Source organism: Rhynchophorus ferrugineus, unplaced genomic scaffold (genome assembly GCF_030347505.1).
Source record: "Rhynchophorus ferrugineus isolate W39M unplaced genomic scaffold, kcgeb_rfMv2 rfM3, whole genome shotgun sequence".
Classification (NCBI taxonomy): Eukaryota; Metazoa; Arthropoda; class Insecta; order Coleoptera; family Curculionidae; genus Rhynchophorus; species Rhynchophorus ferrugineus.
Window position 1 is genome coordinate 69,105,815 of NW_027472582.1, and position 25,682 is coordinate 69,131,496.

The 25,682-nt window shown below is 32.4% G+C and overlaps 1 protein-coding gene and 1 long non-coding RNA gene across 5 annotated transcripts in view; one reads left to right on the forward strand and one right to left on the reverse strand.

Annotated features, from left to right (window-relative positions):
- The window catches only part of Ten-a (Teneurin-a transmembrane protein), a 1,091,387-nt gene extending 1,067,949 nt beyond the window's left edge, over positions 1–23,438 (forward strand). For all 4 annotated transcript variants that reach the window (XM_076399553.1, XM_076399555.1, XM_076399556.1 and 1 more), the window contains 11 exons: positions 3,944–4,182; positions 7,359–7,507; positions 10,903–11,211; positions 12,841–12,992; positions 13,058–13,225; positions 15,077–15,277; positions 15,337–15,667; positions 18,408–18,585; positions 18,640–18,963; positions 20,261–20,582; positions 21,662–23,438. In XM_076399553.1, the coding sequence (XP_076255668.1) occupies positions 3,944–4,182; positions 7,359–7,507; positions 10,903–11,211; positions 12,841–12,992; positions 13,058–13,225; positions 15,077–15,277; positions 15,337–15,667; positions 18,408–18,585; positions 18,640–18,963; positions 20,261–20,582; positions 21,662–22,010 (2,722 nt within the window). In that variant the 3' untranslated portion in view covers positions 22,011–23,438. The remainder of the gene's footprint in view (positions 1–3,943; positions 4,183–7,358; positions 7,508–10,902; positions 11,212–12,840; positions 12,993–13,057; positions 13,226–15,076; positions 15,278–15,336; positions 15,668–18,407; positions 18,586–18,639; positions 18,964–20,260; positions 20,583–21,661) is intronic.
- On the reverse strand, positions 8,622–25,575 carry LOC143193384 (uncharacterized). The gene is made up of 3 exons (XR_013005003.1): positions 25,463–25,575; positions 25,329–25,409; positions 8,622–8,752 (listed from the first exon to the last, which is right to left on the reverse strand). It is a non-coding gene; the product is annotated as an uncharacterized LOC143193384 (long non-coding RNA).
- Positions 25,576–25,682: the final 107 nt, after the last annotated feature.

The window sequence follows — 25,682 nt, forward strand, 5'->3', positions numbered from 1 at the left end:
AAAAGCATCCAACTTGGTATATTTTCTGAATTTTTGAAATTTTAGTGATGTTTTTAGTGTGGTCTTATTGCTTCTGACGAAGTTTTTATTCTCTCCTGAAGTAATTTTTTAGTAAATTCTTTCCAGATTCTGCTTAGGTCGCCCTCTCATCTTTCTCCGTCCTTGCTTTCCATGTTCCCTTTCTATGTTCTCCACATACTGTAGATATCACCACCAAGTGACTCATCTACCTTCTAAGTTCTTTTCCACTGATTTCATCTTGTCCACATTTGTTACACCCCTGACTCTCATCGTTTCTCTATTTCGTTTCTGTTGCTTATAGCTTACTTTTATCTCTCTTTGATAAATACCACATCTCTCTATTTCTCTCTTATTACTTCTACATTGCTCATCACCATGACTTTCGTTTTGCTTTCATTCAATATCATTCCATATTCTGAGTCAAAAATTCAAAACAAACTGTCATTACAGAGCTAAAAAAGTGGTCAAATACTTTAGCAATATGAGAACGTTCGATTACATTCTACAAAACAATATTACAGAACAATATTATTTTATTTCAATGAAGCCTCAACATTACAAGAACATTTCTGCTCAATCTGTACTAATATTTTTGATCCACTTAATGGAATTATATTTAATTCAATGAAACATCGAATAAGATATATAAATATAGATCTTGTTAAATGAATCAAAAAACTACAAATGAAAATTCGAACCCTCGGTAATTATGCACTCCGCTAGTTTTCTAGGCTTCTATTTGTCGAAGTTTTAACTACGTTACGTTTCTTTTTTTCTCTGCTTCTCCTCTACAAATACAAAGCGAATTGAACAAAGAAAAAACTTAGTTACCGAAAGTAAGTTTACACCGTTAACTTTCGCAAAGGTTGAAAAGTTAATATGGTTAGTAAAGCTTACCACAAACACAATATTTTCATGGAAACTCTAAACTACATTCATCAAAAAATTCTGTTCTGATTCATGTTAAATACGAATATATATATTTTTTTATTATTTAATTATTACATTGTTACTAGTCGTTTCCGTCTAACCTACAATTTGTCTTTACGATAACTTAAATCTAGATATACAACTAGGAGGACCCATCGGCCCTATCTCAGTCTCTGGTGCAATAATGTTCATACATGTCACTGCTGTATTTTTATTATATGCACCTCACTACATAACACTACATAAGATCAGATGGTTTGATTCTTTTGAGTCTGTGTCCTGTTCCGGTGGCATCCAAAAGCTGAGATACTTCAATATTCTCATAAGAATGGAGCCTTTCCTCATGCCCCCTTGCAATTCTCTTGATTTCTTGACTGACTGTGGGTATCTGAAGCTCTCGAAGTAGGTAGTCAGTCCTGTAGTATTTGGGTGCGCCCACAATACTTCTTAAATTTCGTATTTTGTTTATGTTACTCTTTGCAGAACATCCCCATAATTGAACTCCGTATGTCCATATAGGTTTCAGTATTTGCTTATATAATAGCAATTTATTATATACCGATAATTGCGATTTTCTTCCAATTAGCCAGTACATTTTCCTATATTTTAATTCCAGTCCTTTTATTTTCTTCTTTATATGTTCCCTTCAGCGAAGTTTTGCCTAGTCAATTGTTGAATGCTTATTACTAAACCCAAACTGGTGTGTTGGTATTAGGTTTTTTCTCTCTATGATCGATTTTATACTGTTCAACAAGAGTTTTTCAAAAACCTTAGATATTACTGGCAACAGTGATATAGGTCTGTAGGCTTTTATTTCGTTTGGTGACTTCCCAGGTTTTGGGATCATTATAATTTCCGTCATCTTCCAAATGCCTGGGACATGTTTTAATCTAAATGCTGTATTGATCAAGTTGGTGAGTTTTATAATTCCCTTTCTTGGTAGTTTTTGCAGTAATTATCCTGTTATTAAATCGTAGCCTGGTGATTTCTTGGGGTTAATGTCAGTTTTATTAACTTTGATTACCTCTATCGGCGTGACTAATTCAATCATCGAATTTTCAGCTTCTATGTCCGGCAAATTGTATTACTTTCGTTTGTTTTGAAAGTTTTTTTCTAGATATTCAGCAAATGCTTCTGCTTTTTGGTGATTGTCACGTTCCCAATTCCCACATAGGGAATGTGTAGACATGAGCGCTTTAGATATTGTGTGGCTTTCCAGAGTGAGTAATCAATTTCTTTATCATCTGTTAAATTTCTCAGATAGTAATTTATGGTTTTGTTTTTAATTTCCAGTATTTTTCAGTCTTTGGGTTATATTGTTTAAACTATTTTTATTTTCAGGTATTCTCTTTTGTTGCCATTTTATTCGTACATTTCGTTTTTCAGCAACCATTTCCTCCACTTCTTTTGGATAATTAATTCCTTTAATTGTACTCTTCATTTCTGGAGTATAATTCCAAGCTGCTTGTTGAGTATCTACTACGAATATTTCTGCTTCAAAATTTAATTATTCAGTTGTCTTGAGGGGTACATTTAGCTGAATTCGTTTGTTCAATTCTTCAGCAAATCCTTCCCAGTCTGTTCTCTTTTTTGTTAAAGTTAGGTTTTTTTCTTTTCTTATTATATTTTCGCTCAACGTCTGAATCACTGGCGTATGATCTGAACTTTTCTTCGACGTTTATATAGTTGGATGTTGTGTTTCTTAGTATGAAGAAATCTAACAGGTCTGGGGTTTTCTCTTGATCAGTCGGCTATTAAATTATTAATGGACATAAAAGGAAAAAATAAATTATAAATCCGGAAAATTACAGACTTATACCGGAGGCAAAATATGACGCAGTCTTGTTGATAGGATTGCAACATTCCTAGCAATCTGCATTAATGAAAGGAAAGAAAAATGTTAATCTAAGTAGGTGCTGCTATCATGTCAATTTTGTTCTATAAAAGTCATACAAAATACCAATAGATAAGCGATAACATTTGATAAAATCTTATACTGCAATATTTAACTTAAAACATACCAGCAACTGAAGCAGGATGAGTTTATATTAACTTCAAAATCTTTCATCAACTATATGCTTTTATAAATGCCGCAAATCACATCCAAACGCCTATCTTTTTTGAATGTTGCCTTTAAGTCGAATATTTGAAAGCATTACTCAATGATAATCCATGTAAACCGGAAGAAGAATTTTCAGAATTGTTAGGAGTAATACAAGAAACTATTTTCAGTCATTTGAAAGACGTGTGAAGGATCCAAAAGCTTAGCTATTTTATGCCGTGTGACTTGAAACCAAGAGACATTGAAAGGAGTTTGGTCATGTGTGAAATACGCAAAAACGGCAACGGTTTCAACGGCAAAAACGAAAAAAATCATGTGCACTATCTGGTTAGGCATCAACATCAACGCCAAATAAAAAAGGCGAATATCCATAATATCCAAGGTAGTGCTGTGTATGTATTTAGTGGAATCATCTTGGTGTGGTATACTAAAAGCCGCTAAGACCTAATGAAACAATCAATGAGAATCGCTATAGATTACAATTGATGCGTCTGCGACGAGCACTGCGGCAACTGAATAACAATGTTATTCTTCAGCATAACAACGCTCGACCACGTGTGGAAAAACCGGTGAAATATTAAAATTGGAAGTACTAACACAACCACCGTATTCTCCAGACCTTGATCTTTGTGATTACTGTTTGTTCCTACATATGAGTAGTAACATGCCTGACTAGCGCTTCACTTCTTATGAATATACCAAAAAATGAATCGATTAGTGAATTGCCCAAAAGATACAAAGTTCTTTCGAGATGAGATCCATAAATTGCTTGAAAGATGGGAAAAATTAGCGGCTATCGATGGACAATATATTGAATAAAATACACTATACGGATTCTCAATAAAGCTTCAAATTAAAAGAATCTTTAAAACGAATATATAGACTCAGTAGTTTCAAAATGTTACGGTAATTTCTGTGTCTTTTTTTCAGATGGAAATGGGGAGTGTCTCAACTGAAATACAGCTACGATCGTCACGGCTTACTGTCCGAAATTACCAGCACCCAGGATGGAATTCAAATATTCACGTACGACGAGACGAACACCTTAACAAAAATCACGTTGGCCAGTCAGAGAAACTTCTTATTGACGTACGACGACAATGGAGGCCTTCGACACGTTACTCTACCCAGCGGAACCAAACATTCGTTCGCCCTTCAGCCCTCCCTAGGTAATAATAGTTTAATGTTAGAGACACAAAGGGTATTATTTCAGTCGTGCAAAATCAAAGGACACAACAAAGCAGTTTTGTTGTTCAATAATAAACGAAGGAAAACAAAACATACGACGGTCTATGATATGGCTAATGTGTATTTAATGATACGCTAAAGACAATTGTCATAAATCTGATGTTTGCAGTATAATCACGAAAATTAAAGTACCTGTTGTATAAAAAAAATAAACGTGAATATTTTCAGTCGTCTCTGTTGAATGACAGCAATTTAATATATATTTGATTCACTTATGTATTATATATATATATATATATACATATATATATATATATATATATATATATATATATTAGCGTTGGGAACTATCGACTATCGACTAAACCTGTCGAAATAGTCGATAGTCAAAAAACTAACGACTGAAAATAGTAATTAATATTTTCAGTCAAAGTCAAAAGCACGTTTCGGCTGTTTTTTTCAATTCGAGATATCAAAGGAAGATGTACAAATCCTTTCCTGTATAAATTGTGAGAGAGGGAAGGACGGAGCTAACTGCTTGGAGCAGCTTATCATCAGACCGAGATGTATATATTCCTTCACGTACTGACTTTAAAAAAGAGCAATAATAATTACTGAATACTATTAACATGCAATGAATAATTTCATTTTAAAGAAAGTAGAATTACTTTTTATTTGATTATTCTGTGGATCTGTAAAAAGGAATGGAATTTTTCTATGGAATAGAATAATACCCCACAAATGTTTTATCGTATTTTAATATGTTAATTGCTACTTTTAAATAATATACAATAATAAATATAGACAATACGATATAACCTAAACAAAATCTAAAAACTAAAGATGTACAATAACCATAAATACTAAACAAAAAATTAAACATATACCTAATCATAGAATAAAACTAATCCATGACATAATTAAAAATGATCGCACAATAACTACTAGAGCTTTTGTAAATAAAATAAATGCTTTATTTATTATTGAACTGAAATATTTTTAACAAAAATTGAGAGAGTTAGATGGAAACCAAAAAGTCAATCAAAAAAAATTACCTATTATTGCTATAGAATCAGTCAAAATACTGTATTGTGTCGGGTTATTGGAACATACTTTACTTTTAAGGTATCTACAGAATGAATTACTTTATAGGAGGGGTCACCCAATACCTTAATAGTCTTCAATAACAAACTTTCTAATGTTACAATCCATTTGACCATTCAATTTTAATCATATTCAGCGTATAATTTTCAATAATTACGTTAAGTTTTCGGAAAATCAACTAAAGTCATGAACATGAGGTTTTCCCATTTTTCAATAATAAATGAAAGAAGTGAAACACATGTTTGAAACTAACCAAGCGTCCCACTAATATGTATTTAATGACTTTCTATATGATAGTTGTATTAGTCAGTTTAGTCATTAGTTGTTTGTGCATTACGAATAACTATTAAGTGAAATACATGCAAACTAGATATTTTAAAAATTCTTTATTATGTACACAAAAGCATAGTTATATTCCTGTTAGTTCAAACTTCTGAACAAATAGCCCAAATAATAAAACACAACCTTCAAGTTTCAGCGTATAGTTGAAATTTTGTTTGAAAATAAATACGTCTACAGAAACGTAACTACTTGTTTCTAATTTTATCTCATGTTCTATTGATATACAGTAGATGATTTGTATGTTACAGAAACATACTGATTTTTGTCGTTGTTAGATGGTTTATACACCAACTTTGATTCCAAAAGAATATAAAAATGTATAGTTTAAGCATTTTGAAGACGTTCATTAAGAAATGTATATTTAGTAGTATTGTTGCTCCAACGATTAAACGATATAATAGTACGGGAGCTAGCAACGTTGACAAAACAAGATTTTCAGGTAAGCTAATCTTGTGACATTTGATCTCTTTCACTCTCTCGACCAAGTTTTAATAAACTAATTAAATTGGTACTTAATTTTAAAAGTTCAGTGTATTTTGTTACTTAATTTTACCTGAAATTCTCCCTTAAAAACGTTGCCAAATTTTAAACTAGAAACAGATGCAACTATTCCTAAAATAGAGCCTGAAATCGATAGCCCATCACAAAATATCAATGTCTTTAGACATCCAATGATACCACCACAGACCATCCACTTCTTTAAACCCAAATATTAATATATTAGGACATTGTGGTATATCGCTCTCTATTTTGTATTCTTCCACTTTCCAACTTCTTCTTCCCTATTTATCTCTCTTCATTTGTTTCCAATTTGTTGTCAATGTTCATTGAATCTTGTTTGTTCATTTTTAGCTTTATTTTAAAATGTTTAACCTAAGACAGCTGAATGAATGAAGCCTTGAAAGGGATTTTTCAAAATTTAAATTATGTTCGGAGATATAGCTGTTTTAGTTATTTTTTCTCGAAATTGCGTTTTCGAATACTTTTAACATACCTCAAATTCTACTAAACCTATTTACTTGGTGTATAGAAGTCAAAACTATAATAAAATTTGGACTTTTACTATCTTTTAAAAATTTGGAAATGTCAACATGAACAGCCATAATTTGAGGATAATTTGGTGGTGTATTATTTGAGTTTTCTTATTTTGATATAAATTGATTGATATCTTCCTCCTTATTGATTTTATTCTTGATTTTTCATTATTATATTCATTCTTTTCGACAGCTGTTTACTGCATCTTCCTTTTTGATTTTGATAATAGTATCCTTAGTTATCACTTTTTGTAATTCTCTGTTGTATTTTTATTTTCTTTCACATTCATCTCATTTATTAAATCCTTCATTCCTCTTATCTTCTCTAACCATTTTTTTTTCAATTTCTCTCTAACTGCTTATTTTAGTTCCCATTTCCCATTAATTATCAATTTATCCACTAATCCATTAATCCCCCATTTTCAATATTAATAATTAAAGTTATTAAGGTGTTGTTGATAATTTTCGTTTGCTTGTCTAGATATTTCTTAGCTATTAACAGGATTCCTTTTAATTATTTTTTTTTTATAATTTATACTCCTTTTACTTTTATTTAGAATCCGTCAAACAACTAATCACGAATCTATATGATCAATACCCACCAAATCCTCTGCAACATTAACATCAGTCACTGCTAATGTCTACAATGATTTACTTAACCATTAACATTATTCCAGGGATTATAAGAGTGGTGTATACGCCGCCAGGGAGTTCACGTTCCTACCTCCAGCACTTCTCCAATTCCGGCAGGTTATTACAGACCGTGTTCCCGGGAGAGGGGGCCAGAATCGTATATCGATATTACGACAGCGGCAAACTCAAGGAGGTAAGCTAATTATTAATCATATGGCTGATATAGGTTCGATAAAATAGAATTAATCCATTTGTTGCGGCAACAAACCACGTACCATACGTAAGGATTGATTTAGAGTTTAAATACGTTTATCTAGTTGAGGCAGACTTGCTTAATCGGAATTTGTATAAATTGTTTCTCAATTTATCAAAATTTGAATTATTTCCATAAATAGAATAAAGTGAAACGTGCTATTTTCGACAGATAATTGATCTCATAACACTATTGAATTTATCTGGCCTGGGGATGCCGAAAGAATATTGATGTATCGATAATTTCTGGGCCAATATTTTTTATACAGAACTATCCATAGTTCTAACATAAATGAAGATATCGAACTTTAGTTGCAAAATAAACTATCGATATTAAAAATTGAGGGTTCTCAAAGGAGATTAACGAACTTTTATTTTGGGATTTCTCAAAACATTGGTATACAGTGTGTGTTAATAAACTTACAGTAATATACTGAATAATTAAATCATATTACCAACAATATATACAATAAGCAAAAATAATAATAACAGTTATAATAGATTGTAAGTTAGGATTGCGTTTGAATATATTAACATTGAACTCTTTTCCATACCACCTTTGAGTTAGAGTTTTAAACGCGTTTGTAGGCCTAATAGACCTAATTAACAACAGTATGTACAAGTAACATATTTTACTTTCATTAGAGAAGACATTTACCTTTTACGCTTAGTTCTGGTGTCCTTCGGTACAGTGTTTCGTTATAAAAACATTTTGATATCACTGCATTTCTCCCTCGTTTGTTCTGTTAAGACCTGTATATATATTTCTTGATAAAACTAGATTTAATCACTACATTCTCCTTAATGTATTTGCCATATCTGCAAAAGAGTTACTATTCTTTCTCTCCTGAAACATTTTATACAAATTCTCACGTATATTCTGAAAAAATATACCCATATCTATACACTCTACAATAACATTTCTTACAGTTATCATATATTAATTATATAGTCAACTTTACTTGTGTTCATTCTCGTCGCCCTGTCTTAGAACTTGGCAGCATTGAATGATTTCATACTCAGAAAGTTTCTCACAAATGAATAAGTAAGCTTTTAATTTCCAATTTATCTAATATTTGCTCACAATTCCATCATTTGGCAATTTCTTCTTCAATGTTTCTGATCGAGTTCATCCAAATCGAAGGTGTCTTAACCATTCTTGTTTCCAGCAAGAAGTACTTTATATCTGCAATGAATTATTAATAAGTATTATCACTACATAGTATAAAACAAAGTCGCCTTTTCTGTCCCTATATCCCTATGTGCGCTTAAATCTTTAAAACTACGCAACGGATTTTGACGCGGTTTTTTTCAATAGATAGAGTGATTCAAGAGGAAGGTTTATATGTATAATACATGCATAATATACTAAGGCAACATTGCTAATTTTAGAGGTTTCTAACGTGATGTCGTAAATTAACCTATTTTTTTAGGCTTATTTAGCAATTAGCAAAAACGCTGCCTAACCCTACGAGCTAGATCAAATTAATGTACTACAGTATTGTACACCATAAAAAGGTCTACAAAAAAGTTCGCGATGGTATATGTTTATCTTTTAGGGATAACCCACATTAACCATTTTTATTGTTAACTTTTTACGTGAGAAAATGGCTTATTTACGAAGCTATTTTAAGCAATACGGCATTAATCCTTATCGAATTAAGTACCTTAAATACAGTGTGCAATTAATATAGATCAATATGGTTCCTTACAGCATGTAAATTAAACAAATATTTTCGGAGATATTACAAATTTAAAATTTGCGTTTAAAAATGTGTAATGTAATAAAAATTGTATGAATTTAGATATTCCAAAGATAGCAGGAAATCTTCATAGTAAGTATAGGGGAAGAGGAATTGTTTTACTCCAAATTTAATGCGTGCAGGCCAAGGGCAGTAATGAATGAACCAAAAATACTGGATCGATTTTAATCATGTTTTCATTGAGTGACATAGGCATATATATTTTATGCCCGTGCAAAGTCGAAGCGGGCCGCTATGTTTTTATATACAACGTTCATATTTTTTCTGTAGTGTATTTAATTTAGTATCAGCATTGCACCCGTGCGAAGCTGGGGCGGGTCGCTAGTGACTAATAAAACTTAATCAATTGTTATTCCAACATTTACATTTTTTCATCAACTTCTGTTGTCATAACACTATTTTTATTATCATCTTGCTTTGAGTGATCATTAGGTATATTGGTACCATTCTAAAATATCCATGTCTCATCTAAATAGACAAATTTAAATAATAAAAACATATTTGTATTGAAAAACACTCAAACTTTTCATTATTCTGGCTTCGGAATTTTCAATCAGAGTAATAATAAGCAGCGATTTGAAATCCATCAAAACAAGTAAAGCATTAAAATAACATTTGCTGGTTTATAACCTCTAATCACTATTGTTTTGAATAATTTAGCAGACGCTTCACAACCGGACGACTTTGACAGTTCGGTTACACGTTCGAGCTGATCAGACCGCATTGTGTCTCTTTTTAACTAGAATAAAAGAGAAGGAAAACATTGTCTAATTCTAAATCGAATTTTGAAATTGCAGTAGGCAATACATCAAATATCTTATTGACGTATGTACAAAAAAATTTGGATAGGCTATATATTTATTTAGTAAGATATATTAGCTTTCTAATATCATACCATACCAATATTGTAAATTGATGGGAATTTTTGCAGCGCCAGAGGCAATTTATTAAATCTATCTATTGGGATTTCTTTTTACTAGACCTAATATAAAATAAAACATCGCGCAAGATGTACTGAGGCCGGCTAATAAAATAATACGTTTTAAGCAAAATTCACTTTAATACATTAATATACTACCGTTCCCTTCAACCATCTTTTTAGTACAAGTTTTAGTTTTCAAAATAATCTTCAGCTTTGGCAGTCAGTCACCTCTTCATTAAAATAATCAGTCATCATCAAAGGCCGAACCTTGGAACATTCTTTTGATGTATCAAACAATCAAATATCACTGGGAGTCAGATTTGGACTATACGGGGGGTGGAAAAGCAATTCTAAACACAATTCGTTCAATTTGACCATGGTTTTCATTGACTTGTGAAACGGGGCATTCTTGGTATACAAAAGTGATTTTACCAAAACGAAATTATGTTTAGAAAGGTTAATTAGGTATATGTATGTTAGTCATAATTTATGAAACTGTGTCAATCAAAATTTGCTTGATTTTATTTTACTACACCAAATAAATATTAAAAATACAATAGATTGTCCACTAATAACGAATAATCATTTAACAACGCTAATTTTAATTATCTTATACTCTTTTAAAACATTTTATTTCTTTGTATGTTTCAGGTTGTTCACGGTGATGGTAAAACCCTCCATGCCTATTCCGAAACTTCCGGTTTTCCGAGTCAGGTGAGCCACGTCGAGAAAGAACTAGAGTATCAATGGGATTACCAGTTCATCGGTGGGTTGCTCACGGAGGAAAGAATCAATTTTGGTGCCAAAACGGGGCTGAGCAATGCCAAATTTACCTACGACTACGACAATAACTACCGCCTGATTAATCTGCAAGGGCGTATAGGCGGTCAGAACTTACCTCCGTACAACATCGCGTACAACTTCAAAACTGGTGCAGTCGAACAACTTGGTCCTTTCAAGGTAACTTTTGTGAGATTTTGCAATGAAATGGTGACTGCGATATATTTTTTATTGAAATTATTTCCTCTCATCAAAAAAAGCATACATTTTGTTAAATAAATGACTTGTCTGGATACAAGGGCCAGTATAGAAAGGAGGAAGAAAAGTTAGTAGAGGGCGCTGTGACTTGTATCGAGTGGGTATAAATTACCAGGGATTAAAACAAAGTTTCTCTTTTGTTCCAAGGCCATAAGTGGTGTGTTAATTCCGTCCCGTCCCGAATCATAAGTGGTTCGTAAAACATTGAACCCCAAATATTCAATGGAAATGCGATAAATTGGTGTTTAAAAGATATTTAAACAGTTTTCATTGATTGTAGTGAAAATGTTTGGCTGATCTTCCTAAATGTTTTCCTTTCATCAAAAAAAGCCTACATTAAACCCCAAATAGTCATTTGGAATATGATAAATTGCTACAATGAACATATATTCACCTCATTGCGGCACATCCTCACAAGGGAATCTTACAGATTCATATCGCTTCATAAAAATGTGTCTATACAAAAGCAACTTATTATGTACGGATAATTGAGATTTTACCAGTTGATAAAACAGTTATTTTCTATTACTTACAGTACTAAGATTAATAATAATGTTAGTTTAATGTACTTTACTGGTTACTGTACAGTTTGCTTTGGTTAACTTTTATTCTCCAACTTCTAGTCGACCTATTTATATTGTTAGTGACCTGTTATAATATTCACTATTGTCTCCAACAACAAGTACCATCAGCAAATATAGCCATGGTAATATTTTCGTTTGGTGATATATCATAAAATAAGGTGTGTAAAATAAGTGAAGGATTGGCCCCAATACATTTCCCTTTAGTACACCTGCTTTAGTTTATTTTGTTGTAGAATAAAATTACTGCTGTTTGACTCTGAACATTCTGGCTGATACTTAACAGTATCGGAGTTTGCTACCTCACCATCTTAGTCATAGTATTTCTCTACGAAAAGTATCAAAAGCGGTTTTAGTGTTTTAAAAGTGTTAATTTTTATTTACAAAATAAAAGGTCAGACAGCCATAGAATAAAATTCAGAAATGAAAAATTTTGATCGATTAAAATTCGTAGAAAGGACTTAAAACTATCTATAATATTAAAAATTGACTTATTAACAATATACAAATGTCTTAAGGCTTCGATAACTATAAACAACAAAAATATTTATTACCTTACAAATTGTTTTAAAAATGACTGGAGTACAGGAATTTACAATATATGCAAACATTTTATTTAACAAAAAAAGAGGCGACTTATTAAACGATGATCAACAAAGGGAGGGTAAAAACCAACGAACCCATCTCCCTCATTCACGGATAGTCTGGGCCGTATTACATAACATATATTGGTCCATTTAATTACAACTTCTTTCAATCAATGGCTAAGAATTCTTCATACGTTGCGTTCTCCTTTAGACTACATTCTTATTCTAATGAAACACTTTTCAAAACTATTTTTTATAAGAAAATGCTAGAGATTAATTTCTGCATATAATACAATGATTAATAACAATTACGATGGCATTAAATCTTAATATTAATATCAACTGAGTCGAAAATAAATATATTAACGCAAAACATATTCTAGATAATCAAACTGAAAGCCAACGAGACCCAAGTTTACGATGGCACTGCCCTGTTTTCGAGCATGCACAACTCCCATTTCTTGGAATCCAAGGTGGCCCTGACCATTCACGGCATGGAAGTTTTCAGGATGGAGTTCAATCACGATTTGCACGGGTAAGTCCCGAGAAAATGCGATTATCGTAATTTTCCGAACATTAACATTAAACCGAACGTTTTAGGAGAATTTCCCAGACCAGAACGTACACGAAGAACGTAGGTGTCAACACGTACACTAATGTGAAAAATTACACCTGGGATTGCGACGGACAACTCTTAGGAGTGGAAGCCCAGGAGCCGTGGGGATTCCGATACGATGACAATGGCAACATGCTGTCACTGACTTACAGGTAATTTATTATGGAAGCCCGTATTAAGAAAAGTGCATTGGTAATAAGTCAGGACACTCTAGATAATCAACTTTAACGTCCGCTCAATTGTATTGAAATTGTATTACGTAAATCTTTTGTTTTGCTATTTTTCTTGCGAGTTTCAATCAATACAAATATTATTCTAAATATTAATTATCGGTATTTTTCTCGCCATTATTTCTAATAACAATATAGAATGAATGAAATACTGAATTCTAGTTATAAAGGAAAGATTTAATTAAACTTTTATTACCAACTTTCAGACATAATTCAGTTTGAGTAAAAATATAGACATATTCTTTCTATTTTGAGAAAAGAAAAATTATTCCAGAACATCTGTGTGGGTTTCGCAACAAGAATGGGACTATAGAACAAGTGCACAGACTTGTAAACAAAATAAACACTGAGCTAAATGCCAAAAGATATTGTTCGGCTGCCTTTCTAGACATATCTCAGGCTTTTGACAAAGTATGGCATACGGGCTTGCAGGTTAAACTAAAGAAACTTCTCCCTCATCCGGACTATCAGTTACTAAAATCGTATCTCACTGATAAACATTTTATTGTAAATCAAGACGATGAACATACCGAATTAAATCCTATATATTCAAGAGTTCCGCAAGGTAGTGTACTAGGTCTAGTAGTGTATCTTCTGTATACGGCAGATCTGCCCACCACAAAAATAACTACTGTAGCAACATACGCAGACGACACAACAATCTTGGCATCCCATGAAGATCCGGTCACAGCATGAACAAACCTACACACCCACCTGGATCAAATACAATTATAGTTAGAGTTAAGAGTGTCACTGTTTTTCGGAAACCATTTTTGAGCTAGGCAGAATCCTTTGGAAAAGATTTCACTATATTTGAACGATCATATTCTGGAAAAAGAAACACTTTAGTTCTTTTCTACATTTAAATAAATCGTGCTTACCTTAAACGCTATGAAACCGACGTCATAACATATATTTAGTGTACATATGTATAAGAACTTAATTTGCTTTTTTGTTAAAAAATGTGATATCGCAGTTATTTTATTAAAGTTCTATAAATACAAACAAATATGTATGGCAGCGCCGAGAATATTTAGCTTAGTGCTCAAACTTGAGAGTATAAGAAAATAGCTCCTATCATTGGTAAAAAAATTAGAAGATATTCAGTGAAATAGTCCTTGTCTGCTGTTAATACAAATAGTGAACATCCTTAATTTCAAAACCATATGCTAGAAAACCAGCCTGAAATTCTTGATTTCGTGCAAGAATAACCAAGTGCAACAATATTCCTATTAAAAGAAAATTCGCAATAAATTCAAATATATAATAGTTTTTTATTTCATTCATGTGGTACTAAATAGGTTCCTTTAACCTCATCCATTTTCTTTAATATTGCGAAATTTCTTTTGATAGATAGTTTTACATTTAAATGTTAATGTGATAAATTATCATCAAGTAAAGCTTATAATTTCATATCTTTGTTTTCTTCTAATGGTTTTCCATACTCTTCGTTATATATGTTAAAATCATTGTTATAATAGCATCTAAATCACTTTGAAAGATATATTTGATGCAATATATTTACAATACATTTTTTTAAAACAGATAATATAAATATTACTAAAGCCGAAGACTTGGACGTAGGATTTTGGAAAGAAAATTTGAACAATACTTAAACGTAATAAACAACCCAATTTTTACTCTTTTTATTTCACACTTGAATATAGCTTTGTTTTTTTTAATATATTAAATAAATTACAACTCCAAATAGCTTGAACTAGTATATCTAGTAGAACTTTATATATATTTAACACTAATATATTATTTTCACAGGGGTAACACCATTCCAATGGAATACAACGGCATGGATAGAATCATCAAATTCGGCGAAGGACAATACAAATACGATAGCCGAGGTCTGGTGATACAAAACGCCAGAGAAGAAAAATTCCACTACAACGCCAAAGGCCTCCTGGTGAGAGCCACAAAGAGAGGTCGTTTCGATGTTCGCTATTTCTACGACCATTTAGACAGGTAATGTTGCGGTATTTCCTCAATCACAACCCTTTTCTAATCGCCGTGTTCTTCAACAGATTACTAGCAAGAAAAGACAACTTCGGAAACGTCACACAGTTCTTCTACAATAACGACAAGAGACCAAGGGAAGTCAGCCAGATCTACTCGCCCAGAGATGGAAAACTGATGTCCCTGGTTTATGATAATAGAGGTCATCTGATCTTCGCTCAGGTCTACAGACACAAATATTACGTCGCGACGGATCAATGCGGCACTCCAGTCATGATCTTCAACCAATACGGTGAAGGAATTCGAGAAATAATGAGGTCGCCTTATGGTCATATAGTATATGACTCGAATCCGTATCTGTATCTGCCGATAGATTTTTGTGGAGGAATTTTGGACCAGGTAAGCGGAATCTTATTTCACGGGTTATAAAAATGAATGAATGTTCATATTTTCACAATTTAACCCTATAATAATTAAAATTTTTAAAAATTTAAATTATTTTCGGAAATATAACTGTTTTTGTGGAAACTGTTAAAGATAGTAAAAGCCGGTTTGGTGGCACAGTGGTAAAGGTGATAGGACGGTCCTCCTACTGTTGCGATAGCCGCGGGTTCAAATCCTGCTGGGGCATGGTCGTAAATTTATGTTTGTGATTGTTTGAAATTTGTGATTGTCTTAGGAAAAAGTGTTAAATTCGACAAGGAAAATGATCCCAATTACGACAGTAACCAGGCTGGGTAAAACCGGATGTCTTCTGGGATGATTTTTAAAGTTGGTTACTCGCCAGTCGGTAGGCTTAATGCTGAGGACCGTGGTTCGAAGCCCACGTTAAACTGTTAGGTCCAGTCGAGATAAACCCCTAGTTGGTAAAAGGAGACTTTAAAATATATTTAAAAATACTATATAGTAAAACTTAATTTTGTTATAGTTCTAATTTAAAGTTTAAATTTTTGAAAACCCCTCTTTAACGAGACCCTCTTTGATCTTAATAATCCTCCATTTATCTTTTTTTAAATTATTTAATTATTACATTGTTACTAGACGTTTTCGACTAACCTACAATTTATCTTTATGATAACTTAAATCTAGGTATATAACTAGGAGGACCCATCGGCCCTCAGTCTATCTCAGTCTCTGGTGAAATAATGTTTCTACACGTCACTGCTGTATTTTTAAATATATGCACCTCACTACACAACACTGCACAAGATCAGATGGTTTGATTCTTTTGAATCTGTGTCCTGTTCTGGTGATACCCAAAAGCAGCAATGCTTCAACATTCTTATCAGAATAGAGACTTTCCTCATGCCCCCTTACAATTTTGTTGATTTCTTGACTTACTGTGGGTATCTGAAGGTCTCGATGTAGGTAATCAGTCATATAGTATTTGGGTGCGGCCACAATACCTCTCAGGCCTTTGTTCTGAAAAATTTGTATTTTGTTTATGTTAATTGAACTCCGTATGTCCATATAGATTTCAATATTTGCTTATACAATAGCAATTTATTATGCACTGATAATTGTGATTTTATTTCAATTAGCCAGTACATTTTCCTATATTTGAATTCCAGTTCTTTTCTTTTCTTCTTTATATGTTCTTTCCAGCGAAGTTTTGCATCAAGATTCATTCCGAGATATGTAACGTTGTTGCTATATGGAATGATAGTATTATTTAATGTACGGTCTGATTGTAGGTGAACTGCACATGCACAGATTTACTTTCGTTAATTTTTATTTCAAGAGCTTATGTCCAATTATTTATATTGTCACTTGCTTGTTGTAATTTTCGTGAGGTATACTGTTGTCTCCGACAGCTATAATCGTAGTATCATCAGCAAATGTAGCCATCGTAATATTCTTCATTTGTGGTATATCACAAGTGTAGAGTAAATAAAGCATTGGCCCCAGTACACTTCCTTGTCGTACACCTGCTTTAGCTTCTTTTATTGTAATTTAATAGAAATAAATTGAGAATTTGCATCATTGCTTCTTGAAGCAGTAAATTTGCAAATTTGTTACGTTTGAATTGCTTTAGCTAAACTAAAAAAGTTATGTTTTTATCAATAATATTTTACTATTTTTATGTTTGTGCTTCTTTTTATATGTATTAGCATCAATGGCTCAAGTATGACTATATGTCAAGATTGAGAGAAAACAAGAGTATCATATCAAAGAGCAATATCTGGCCAATATGGTGAATAGGATTTATTTAAGCATTTACGACCTACAATGCACCTGAACTGTATGGTTTTAAACTTGTTTTTAACAGCCATTTTCTTTTAAATTCTCACTCAAACGCACTAATTTCTATTTCCTCATCTTCGAACTTTTTCTGTAGACCAGGACATTCTTTGTCAACTATATCAAAATCACCACTTCTGAAATAAACGTTTTTGGAGTAGGTTTACTATTAGTATCACACAACAGCAGTCACTCACTTCCAGTAGTAGTTTTCTTTAAATCCTCTAAATTGTTTCTACTCCTGCAAAATGATGTAAAATATACGTGACAAAAGTACACTTAATTTTAACATTAATACTAGGGCATTTTGATAAATCATTAAAAAAATATTTCTTAATGTAATCCCTTTTTAGCTCAATAATAGTTTTTCCATTTTTTTTAATTCCTTCGAAATAGACAGGTTTTCTCAACGAGCCAATGTTATTCCATGGGTTTTATCGACGATTTCTAACATGATTATTCCTTTCCCTACGTCCTTGATTAGCGCAGTAGTCAACCGATGAGCTCCTACTGTTGCAATAGTCGCAGGTTCGAATTCAAATCTGCTGGGGCATGGTCGTAAATTTATGTTTGTGATTTATGACCGTGGTTCGAAGCCCGCGCTAAGCAGTAAATCCAGATCCAGTCCAGATAAACCCTAGTAGGTAAAAACGAGACATAAAAAAATATGTTTAATTAGCATACGCAAATTACTTTTGTTAAAAAGTTTGATGCTTTCCGTTTTTGTTAAAATTCGAGACGTTGTCCATTGTAAATGGTTATCAATCAAACTGCACTGGTGTATTATGAGATCAACAATTCAAGAAATCGTAAAATTATTTCAAACTCCTAGCAAATACGAACAGGAAACCACAATAATTTTCCTAATCCTAATATATATAATATTATCACGTTTCAGGTTACATCATTGGTTCACATGCCGAATGGAAAAGTTTATGACCCGCTGATAGGACAATGGATGTCGCCGCTGTGGGAAGATGTCCTGGATAGAGTAGCCACACCCACACAGATGCATCTATACCGGTTCAATGGAAACGATCCCATAAATATGGGAGTGGACCGAGAAAAACCAAAAGGTAAATAACCCTCACTCCATTACGCTCAGTAAATATACATTCCTGTGTTGCCAGATCACATCGACTGGCTGAAGAAAACCGGCATCGACCTGAAGAGCTTGTCCCCGCAACTGTTCATGGACAAACTCCCGGGAGGCCGAATGCCGCCCTTCTTAAGCCAGAAGTCTTCCTGGAAACCCCAAAATATCATCAGCAGCCAGTTGACGAAAGCCAACAGGGTCACCGAAGCCGAGTCGGGATTCCTGGCCCATATCAATTCGAAGAAAATGCAAAACGCCGAAGAGCTGAGCGTCTTCTCGAAGTCGGCGTTGAAAGTTGACGCCATCGATCTGACTCCCAAGAAGATTGGCGCTTCTTCTGACCCACCATTTGGAAGAGGTAAGTACAGCCCCGTTGGTTACGTGGCGATAACCACTGGTAATTAATCAGAGAACTTTGTTTTGCGAGCGTTGAATTACTAGTTGGTTTGATGTTTTAGTGCAGCCCCATATTTGCACACCATAAGTTATGATTGACTAATAAACCAATCTTTTTGGTTTTAGGTTAAACTGTCAAACTGACTAACATTACAGTTGCTTGACGTTAAGTCTAATCTGTTCTGCTTTTTGTCTAATATGATGTTCCCAACTGAACCTACCATTAAGATGTATTCCAAGGTATTTAGCTTGATTGATGATTCTCTTTGAGGAATCGGTCATCCATCAAGTGATATAAAATAATTTTTTGTCATTTCGCCGCAACGCAAAAATGATATGGATAGATTTGGAACTATTAAGCTGTTTGTTCCAGTCTCTAACCCATTTGTATATCTTGTTGATCGCTACTTGTTCTTTTTCTACAGCCTTAAACAGATGAGATAGAGATCTTTTTCCATGATAACTGTGGTCGTTGGCAAAAGTTTTGTTTCTCTTGTTGTTATAATATCAACTGTATAGCGCAGGTTCCACACGGTAGTGACACCCAAGACACTACCCTGTGGAACTGCAGACGAAACAGGTGTATGTGTTGAGAATGCCCCTTTATGCGATACTCTATATATACTTTCGAAAAGATATGATTCCAGCTGTCGACAATAATTTCGTGGTAACATTTTGCTTATTTGGTAGATTAATCCCAAATGCTATACCCGGCCAAAAGCTAGTGAGACGTCCAGAAATATTGCAGAGCTGTATTTTTTTTTTCGAATGCCTTCTCAACAACCGCTCTAACTTTGTGCACTTGGTCGATTGTCCAGTGATGATTTCGAAATCCAAACTGGAAACCTGGTATTTCTATAACGGGTTTAATACGTTTTAACAGCATTTTCTCAAATAATTTTGATATCGCAGGTAGCAGCAAAATGGACCTGTAGGAACCATACGATATTCCGGAACATGCTTCAGTCCCAAACAGGCATTGAACATATATGTCAACATGATTATTGCTTCTTGTAGTAATTTCTCTGGCCATTGGAGAAATTAGATTTACAACTACGTCTGGCTGATAAATGCAACTGCTTTCTGGTTCCGAAATTCAAACTTCATTCATTCATATTCATTTTTGAAGATAAACTTCGCGCTGATCTAGATTAATTGGGTGTCACTCTAAATAAAAAAACACTTTTTTTCATAAATATTCATATCCAAATATTTTAAACAATGAATTCACGAATTAACAAAAATTCTTCTTTCTCCAGGTATTCTGGTATCTAAATCCGATTCTGGTGAGGCCATAGTGTCCAGTGTGCCAGCCGCCAACCCCATATACAGCGACGTGTATACCTCAGTGTTCAACCGGTCTTACCTACTTCCCTTCTCCTTCGTAGTTCATAGTAATCAGCAGGACGCGTTCTATTTTGTTAAGAAAGACACTTGGAAAATAAACGACGACAAGGCGCAACTGAAGCGGTTACAGGGGCAGGTCAACACGACCTTCCACGAAAACGTCCGAGAGAATGGCAGCGGAAATAATTATTTTGACGTGAAAATACACGGAGTAAATGTTGTTATTAATTTAAGGTAAGTCGATGGTTATTTTCGTATAAAAAAAACGTCTTAAAAGATTGAAATACTGTGCATTATATTAAGAAATTATAAGAACAAGTATAATTAATAAAAGTATAATTAAAGTTAAATATATTATATTATATTGTTATTATTATATTGTTTTGTTTCTTTGGATTTTCGAAAAACTATTTCTATAAATAATATTATTAGGACTTCGCTTTTGATACTTAATCTAGTATAACCTCAAAAATATCTTTAGGTTAATAAGCCAGATATATTATTTTAAGTTTTTTAAGAATCGTAAAAATGTCAATGCCACCTAATAATTTAATTTGCTATTTTGGAAACAATATCATCTACGTCTTCTGGCATATCAGCTTAAATGAAAAATATTTCTATAATGTAACAGTGTGTATATGACAGTATAACATACATATTAACTTATAATCCCTCATCATTATTTTTTTATTGAATTCAAATAAAACTCATAAATTCTTGACGTTTACATAAAGAGTTCACAATTCGTTCATAATATTTTACTAATATTCATTAAAGAGAAACATCAAATATTCTGTCAAACTCAAATAACATCTGTCAAATGACAATTAGTCTTAATAGAATTTATCGCAAATTAAACCCATGTAAAGTATAATCTATTCAAAATAACAGTGAATTCATCATGATATCGAATGTATTGCCAATTGCAATTTGTAAATTCGTTTTAAAATCAAACAATATTTTTCTTCTTATTTTATTCTAGTTTAAAAGAGCTAGAATGCTGTCTGATATGTTCGAACATGTAACGGAATTAACCTACAAAATTCACCTGGTTGTTAAACGTCTACAAAATTCTTCAGAACATTAATTAACTATAATGTTAAAATACATTATATTTGATAACATTAGTTTATTAGTTTTAATTAGTTATAGTATTAGTTTCATTATTTTATTTAGATTAGAATTTTGTTATATGTCAAAGCCGAAATTAACTAAAACTCAAAGTTGATGCGGCAACATTGCGACGTTTTGACATAAATTTAGATGACTAATAATATTTTATTACTATTGTAAACACAATTTAATGTTTCCAGATATGGTACGACAATAGAGAAAGAAAAACAAAGACTTCTGCATCACGCCAAGTTATCGGCAATACGAAAAGCATGGCATAAGGAGAAAGAAGCGTACAAGAACGGCTTCACCGGCACCTTCGATTGGTCGGCCGCCGAAATAGAGGAGCTGACCAAGAACGGATACGTGGCCAATTACGAGGGCCAGTACATACACGACGTCCAGGAATATCCCGAATTAGCCGAGGATCCCTATAACATAAAGTTTGTCAAGAAACAAACGGAATCGACGAAGAAACGTCGGCGAAAACGCGATTCGAATCAAAAATTCTGTCCAAATATCTGGTGGCTTACATGGAGTGAATGCTAGTGCCATAACAGACAAAAACATTTCGAGGTAGGAGTAAGATTATTCAATTATTAAGTGTGATGTACCAAAAACAAAAGAAGCTTACTAATAAGATGGCATGTACGAGGAGTTTTGGTAGAAGGAAACCCAAGCGAAGACTTTATGCATTATCATAATTCTATTTCATCGATATACTCATTAATCTGTTAAAGAGCATAATCAAAAATTGGCTTTAAAATCATCTAGAACATCCCCCATCTAACGTAAACACGAAACCAACAGCAAAATCTAGTGTTCTATTGACATATCAAGTTGAACGATGACCACAAATTCACTTTTCTTGACATAATGGTGCATTTGATTCAATCTCGCTCAGGTTTTAAAGGATTCCTTCTTTTCTAATCAAAATACGTCACGAACCCATTATACCCCCCACAGAACCCGGTGAAGCTTTAACCACTTTTACCAAAACTTTTTCAATAGCCACGTATTCTAACCTTCATAAGTCTTTTATACCAAAAATAAGAAACCAAATTCTATTTGTGTAATTTCCAAGATGCCAAAAAAATGTATATTATTTATTTACAATTTGTTACCTATGTATGTGATTTTGTTTGGTACATATTGCACGAACGGTAAGAATTTTTATATATTATTAAATTGACTGAATATTATACAGGCTCGTGCAAAATGTATCAAAATCTTTGTATTATAGATGGTATTAGGAACAGCTAATTGACGCTGCCAAGCGGCAATGATTTTTTGTATGAAGTATTTCTAAAACTGACAGTTTTTCTTTGGAAATTTGGCTGTTAATTCAACAAGTGTTCAAACGAAAATGGTCCTTAAAAAGTAAGAAACGTTTGCAACAATATCAAACCAAATTATATATACGTCGAGTCAAATCTCTACACACTTTTCAATTGGCAGTGAAAATATTTTCGAAATAATGTAAATATTGTACGTATTATAAAGTTTTAGAAATATTTTACCTAGGTATATAACGCAGTGTTTATTGCTATGAATGAAAAGCAAACGTCTTAAGATTAGTATGAGGTATCAAAACAAAAAAAACTAAAATTGTAAATATAGTCCAGTTATTAACTTTTTAATAATTTTAAAATTAAAGAACGAATTTATCTTAGATAGGGAGAGAATAAAAATTATTAATCATATATAAATATATGTTGTATTGCTTTTAATTTATAAATGAATAATATAATTGTGACTGATTATACGTTTCAAATATTATATAAATAATAGCAAATGTTTTCGGTTAGTACATCTTTTTGTCATCTGTCAACAACACCTGCAATGATCGAAAGACTACTTTGATTCACACATATCTGTTCGACAAAGAATGAGGAATACTGGAAAACAATTATACCAATTGGTCCGTTTCAGTTGATGAATACTGTAAAAAGGATTTTACTAACCGAAAAAAAGAAATAGTAAAGTCTTTATCTGCTATGTACCTTGCCATTTTGTAACCTCACATTTTTATTTTGTTAGGGACTTTTAAGGAAATTATAAGAATATATATTTTTCACTCTAAACCCCTGCCTGCCACATAGTGTATTGGAAATAAGTGTGCTCCTTGTTATCTTACTGGATATTTAACCAGGATATATGTAATTATTTACCTAAGTGTTATATATGTTGTCACCGAAATATTTTAAGGGCAATTGGTAGATTTCAATATTCCCTTTGCATAAATACATTATTTTTCTATTACTAAGCCTGATGTAACAGTCGCCATTACCAGCAACGAAGATGTAGTTTAACAGTAGATTTTATAAATGTGGGAATGATCAAAATAAGTTTAATATAATAGTAGCTGTAGTGTTACCAAAATAATAATTTCGTAAAATGTGTATTTATGTGACCAAATAAAGACTACAACTAACTTTTGACCCTAATAAAAATATTCTCACTCGACAAGAAGATCAGTATAACATAATAAATTGCTTCAAATCAACCGAATGCCCTTAAAAATAGCCAATAATTGCTGGTAACTGTTTATATTATTGACTGGTGTTGCTGTTCCTTAAATCGTTCTTCATTTTTCTCAACATGTACATTTTGCTTTGATATCATTTGTTTCTTACTACTGGTCAAATGTATCAATATTTCTTTAATCCTGGCCATGATAAATGTTTTCAAATAAATATTGTTTTTTTATATGTATATTTTTATTATTACCCCATACTAGAATCCACTACGACCAACTCTTGGTCAAAATCATTATTATTTAATAATGTATGGCACTTTAATATCTCCAAAATTTTTCATAGCCTAATTTCTGGCTAACCAAAATCTAAGCATCAACTCGAATTGTATACTCAAAAAAAAATTATTAACCATCAATATTAATTTATTATATGTATCCATCACTGTAATTTGGATTAATATAAAAATATAAAATCTAATTAATGGATGAAATAAAATTACGTGTTTTGAATTCTTATTCTATTGTTAAAAATATTGTCTATTGATATGGTTGTCTAACACGTCACGTTACTTAGTAATAATGAATACTATTTACGCTTAAAAACTTACTCTACAATGACAGCCTCCCATACCTTCATATTCAGCATATTCAATAGTTTTACAAGAAATATATGAAATCATAAAACTAATTTTAAACTTTATCAAATACAAAGAATACGACTGGAAAGAGTGTATCTCTTGCAATGGAGATCTAATGCTATTGTGGGGTAGTAGCGGCGCAAAAACCACTATGAAGTTAAAGGCTGGCCAAAAAGTTAGTTATAAACGTTTTGTCAGTCATGGATAAAAATGATAAAAAAAATTGTATTTGAAAACTGTTTTCTCTAAATTAAAAGAAGGCATTTTTGTTGTCCCACAAATAAGAAAACGTAAAAAAAACAATGAATTCGCTGAAAATCTTACCGCGAAAGAGTTAGAGGATTGGTTATCTCTGAAGAAAGTAATTCATGGATCTTTAGGCAATCTGAAAATGCTGAGTTTTTAGTGAATTATTTGTTACATTCCCATTTCGACTTTTCCCCCCTAATCTTGAAATGGCGAGGGATGATCAAGGTAAACGCTTTCACCAGAATATAAAAAAAAACAAAAAAATAGACCGTTTTGTTTAATGGTATAAATCAAAAAAAAAATTGTCACATAGTGTAATGTATTTTTCATAAATTTTTCAACAAATTATAAAAACAATACAATGTTGTACTGTTCTCTGGAAAAAAATATATTCCTGTTTTATTTTAAAGAAAAATAATATTTATAATAATTAGAAAACATTCATTACTGTGTAACATATTTGAACCAAAACGATAATTTTAAATCACCAACTCAACTTACCCGTTTGATCAAAAATCGCTGTTTCATTAGTCCACGACACTCTATGATATCCATCATTCTTTATACTCAATTTCTGAAAAACTAAAATCCAAGAATCAGCTTGTCAGAGAAGCATTAACTAACAATATTCCTACCTAACTAACGTTCTTCCCCCACTATACACCGCTAAACATGGCAATAATTATATCATTAAATTAATTGCTGAAATTTACACCTGCTTAATGACCAGTGCTATATTTTTATACTGATAAATATTTTTTTCATAAAAAACTTACATAACTCACTGGATACCATTAAGATAGTATTTTATTTTAAATATCTCTACGCCTATTAAAAGGAAAAATCAAGACAGTC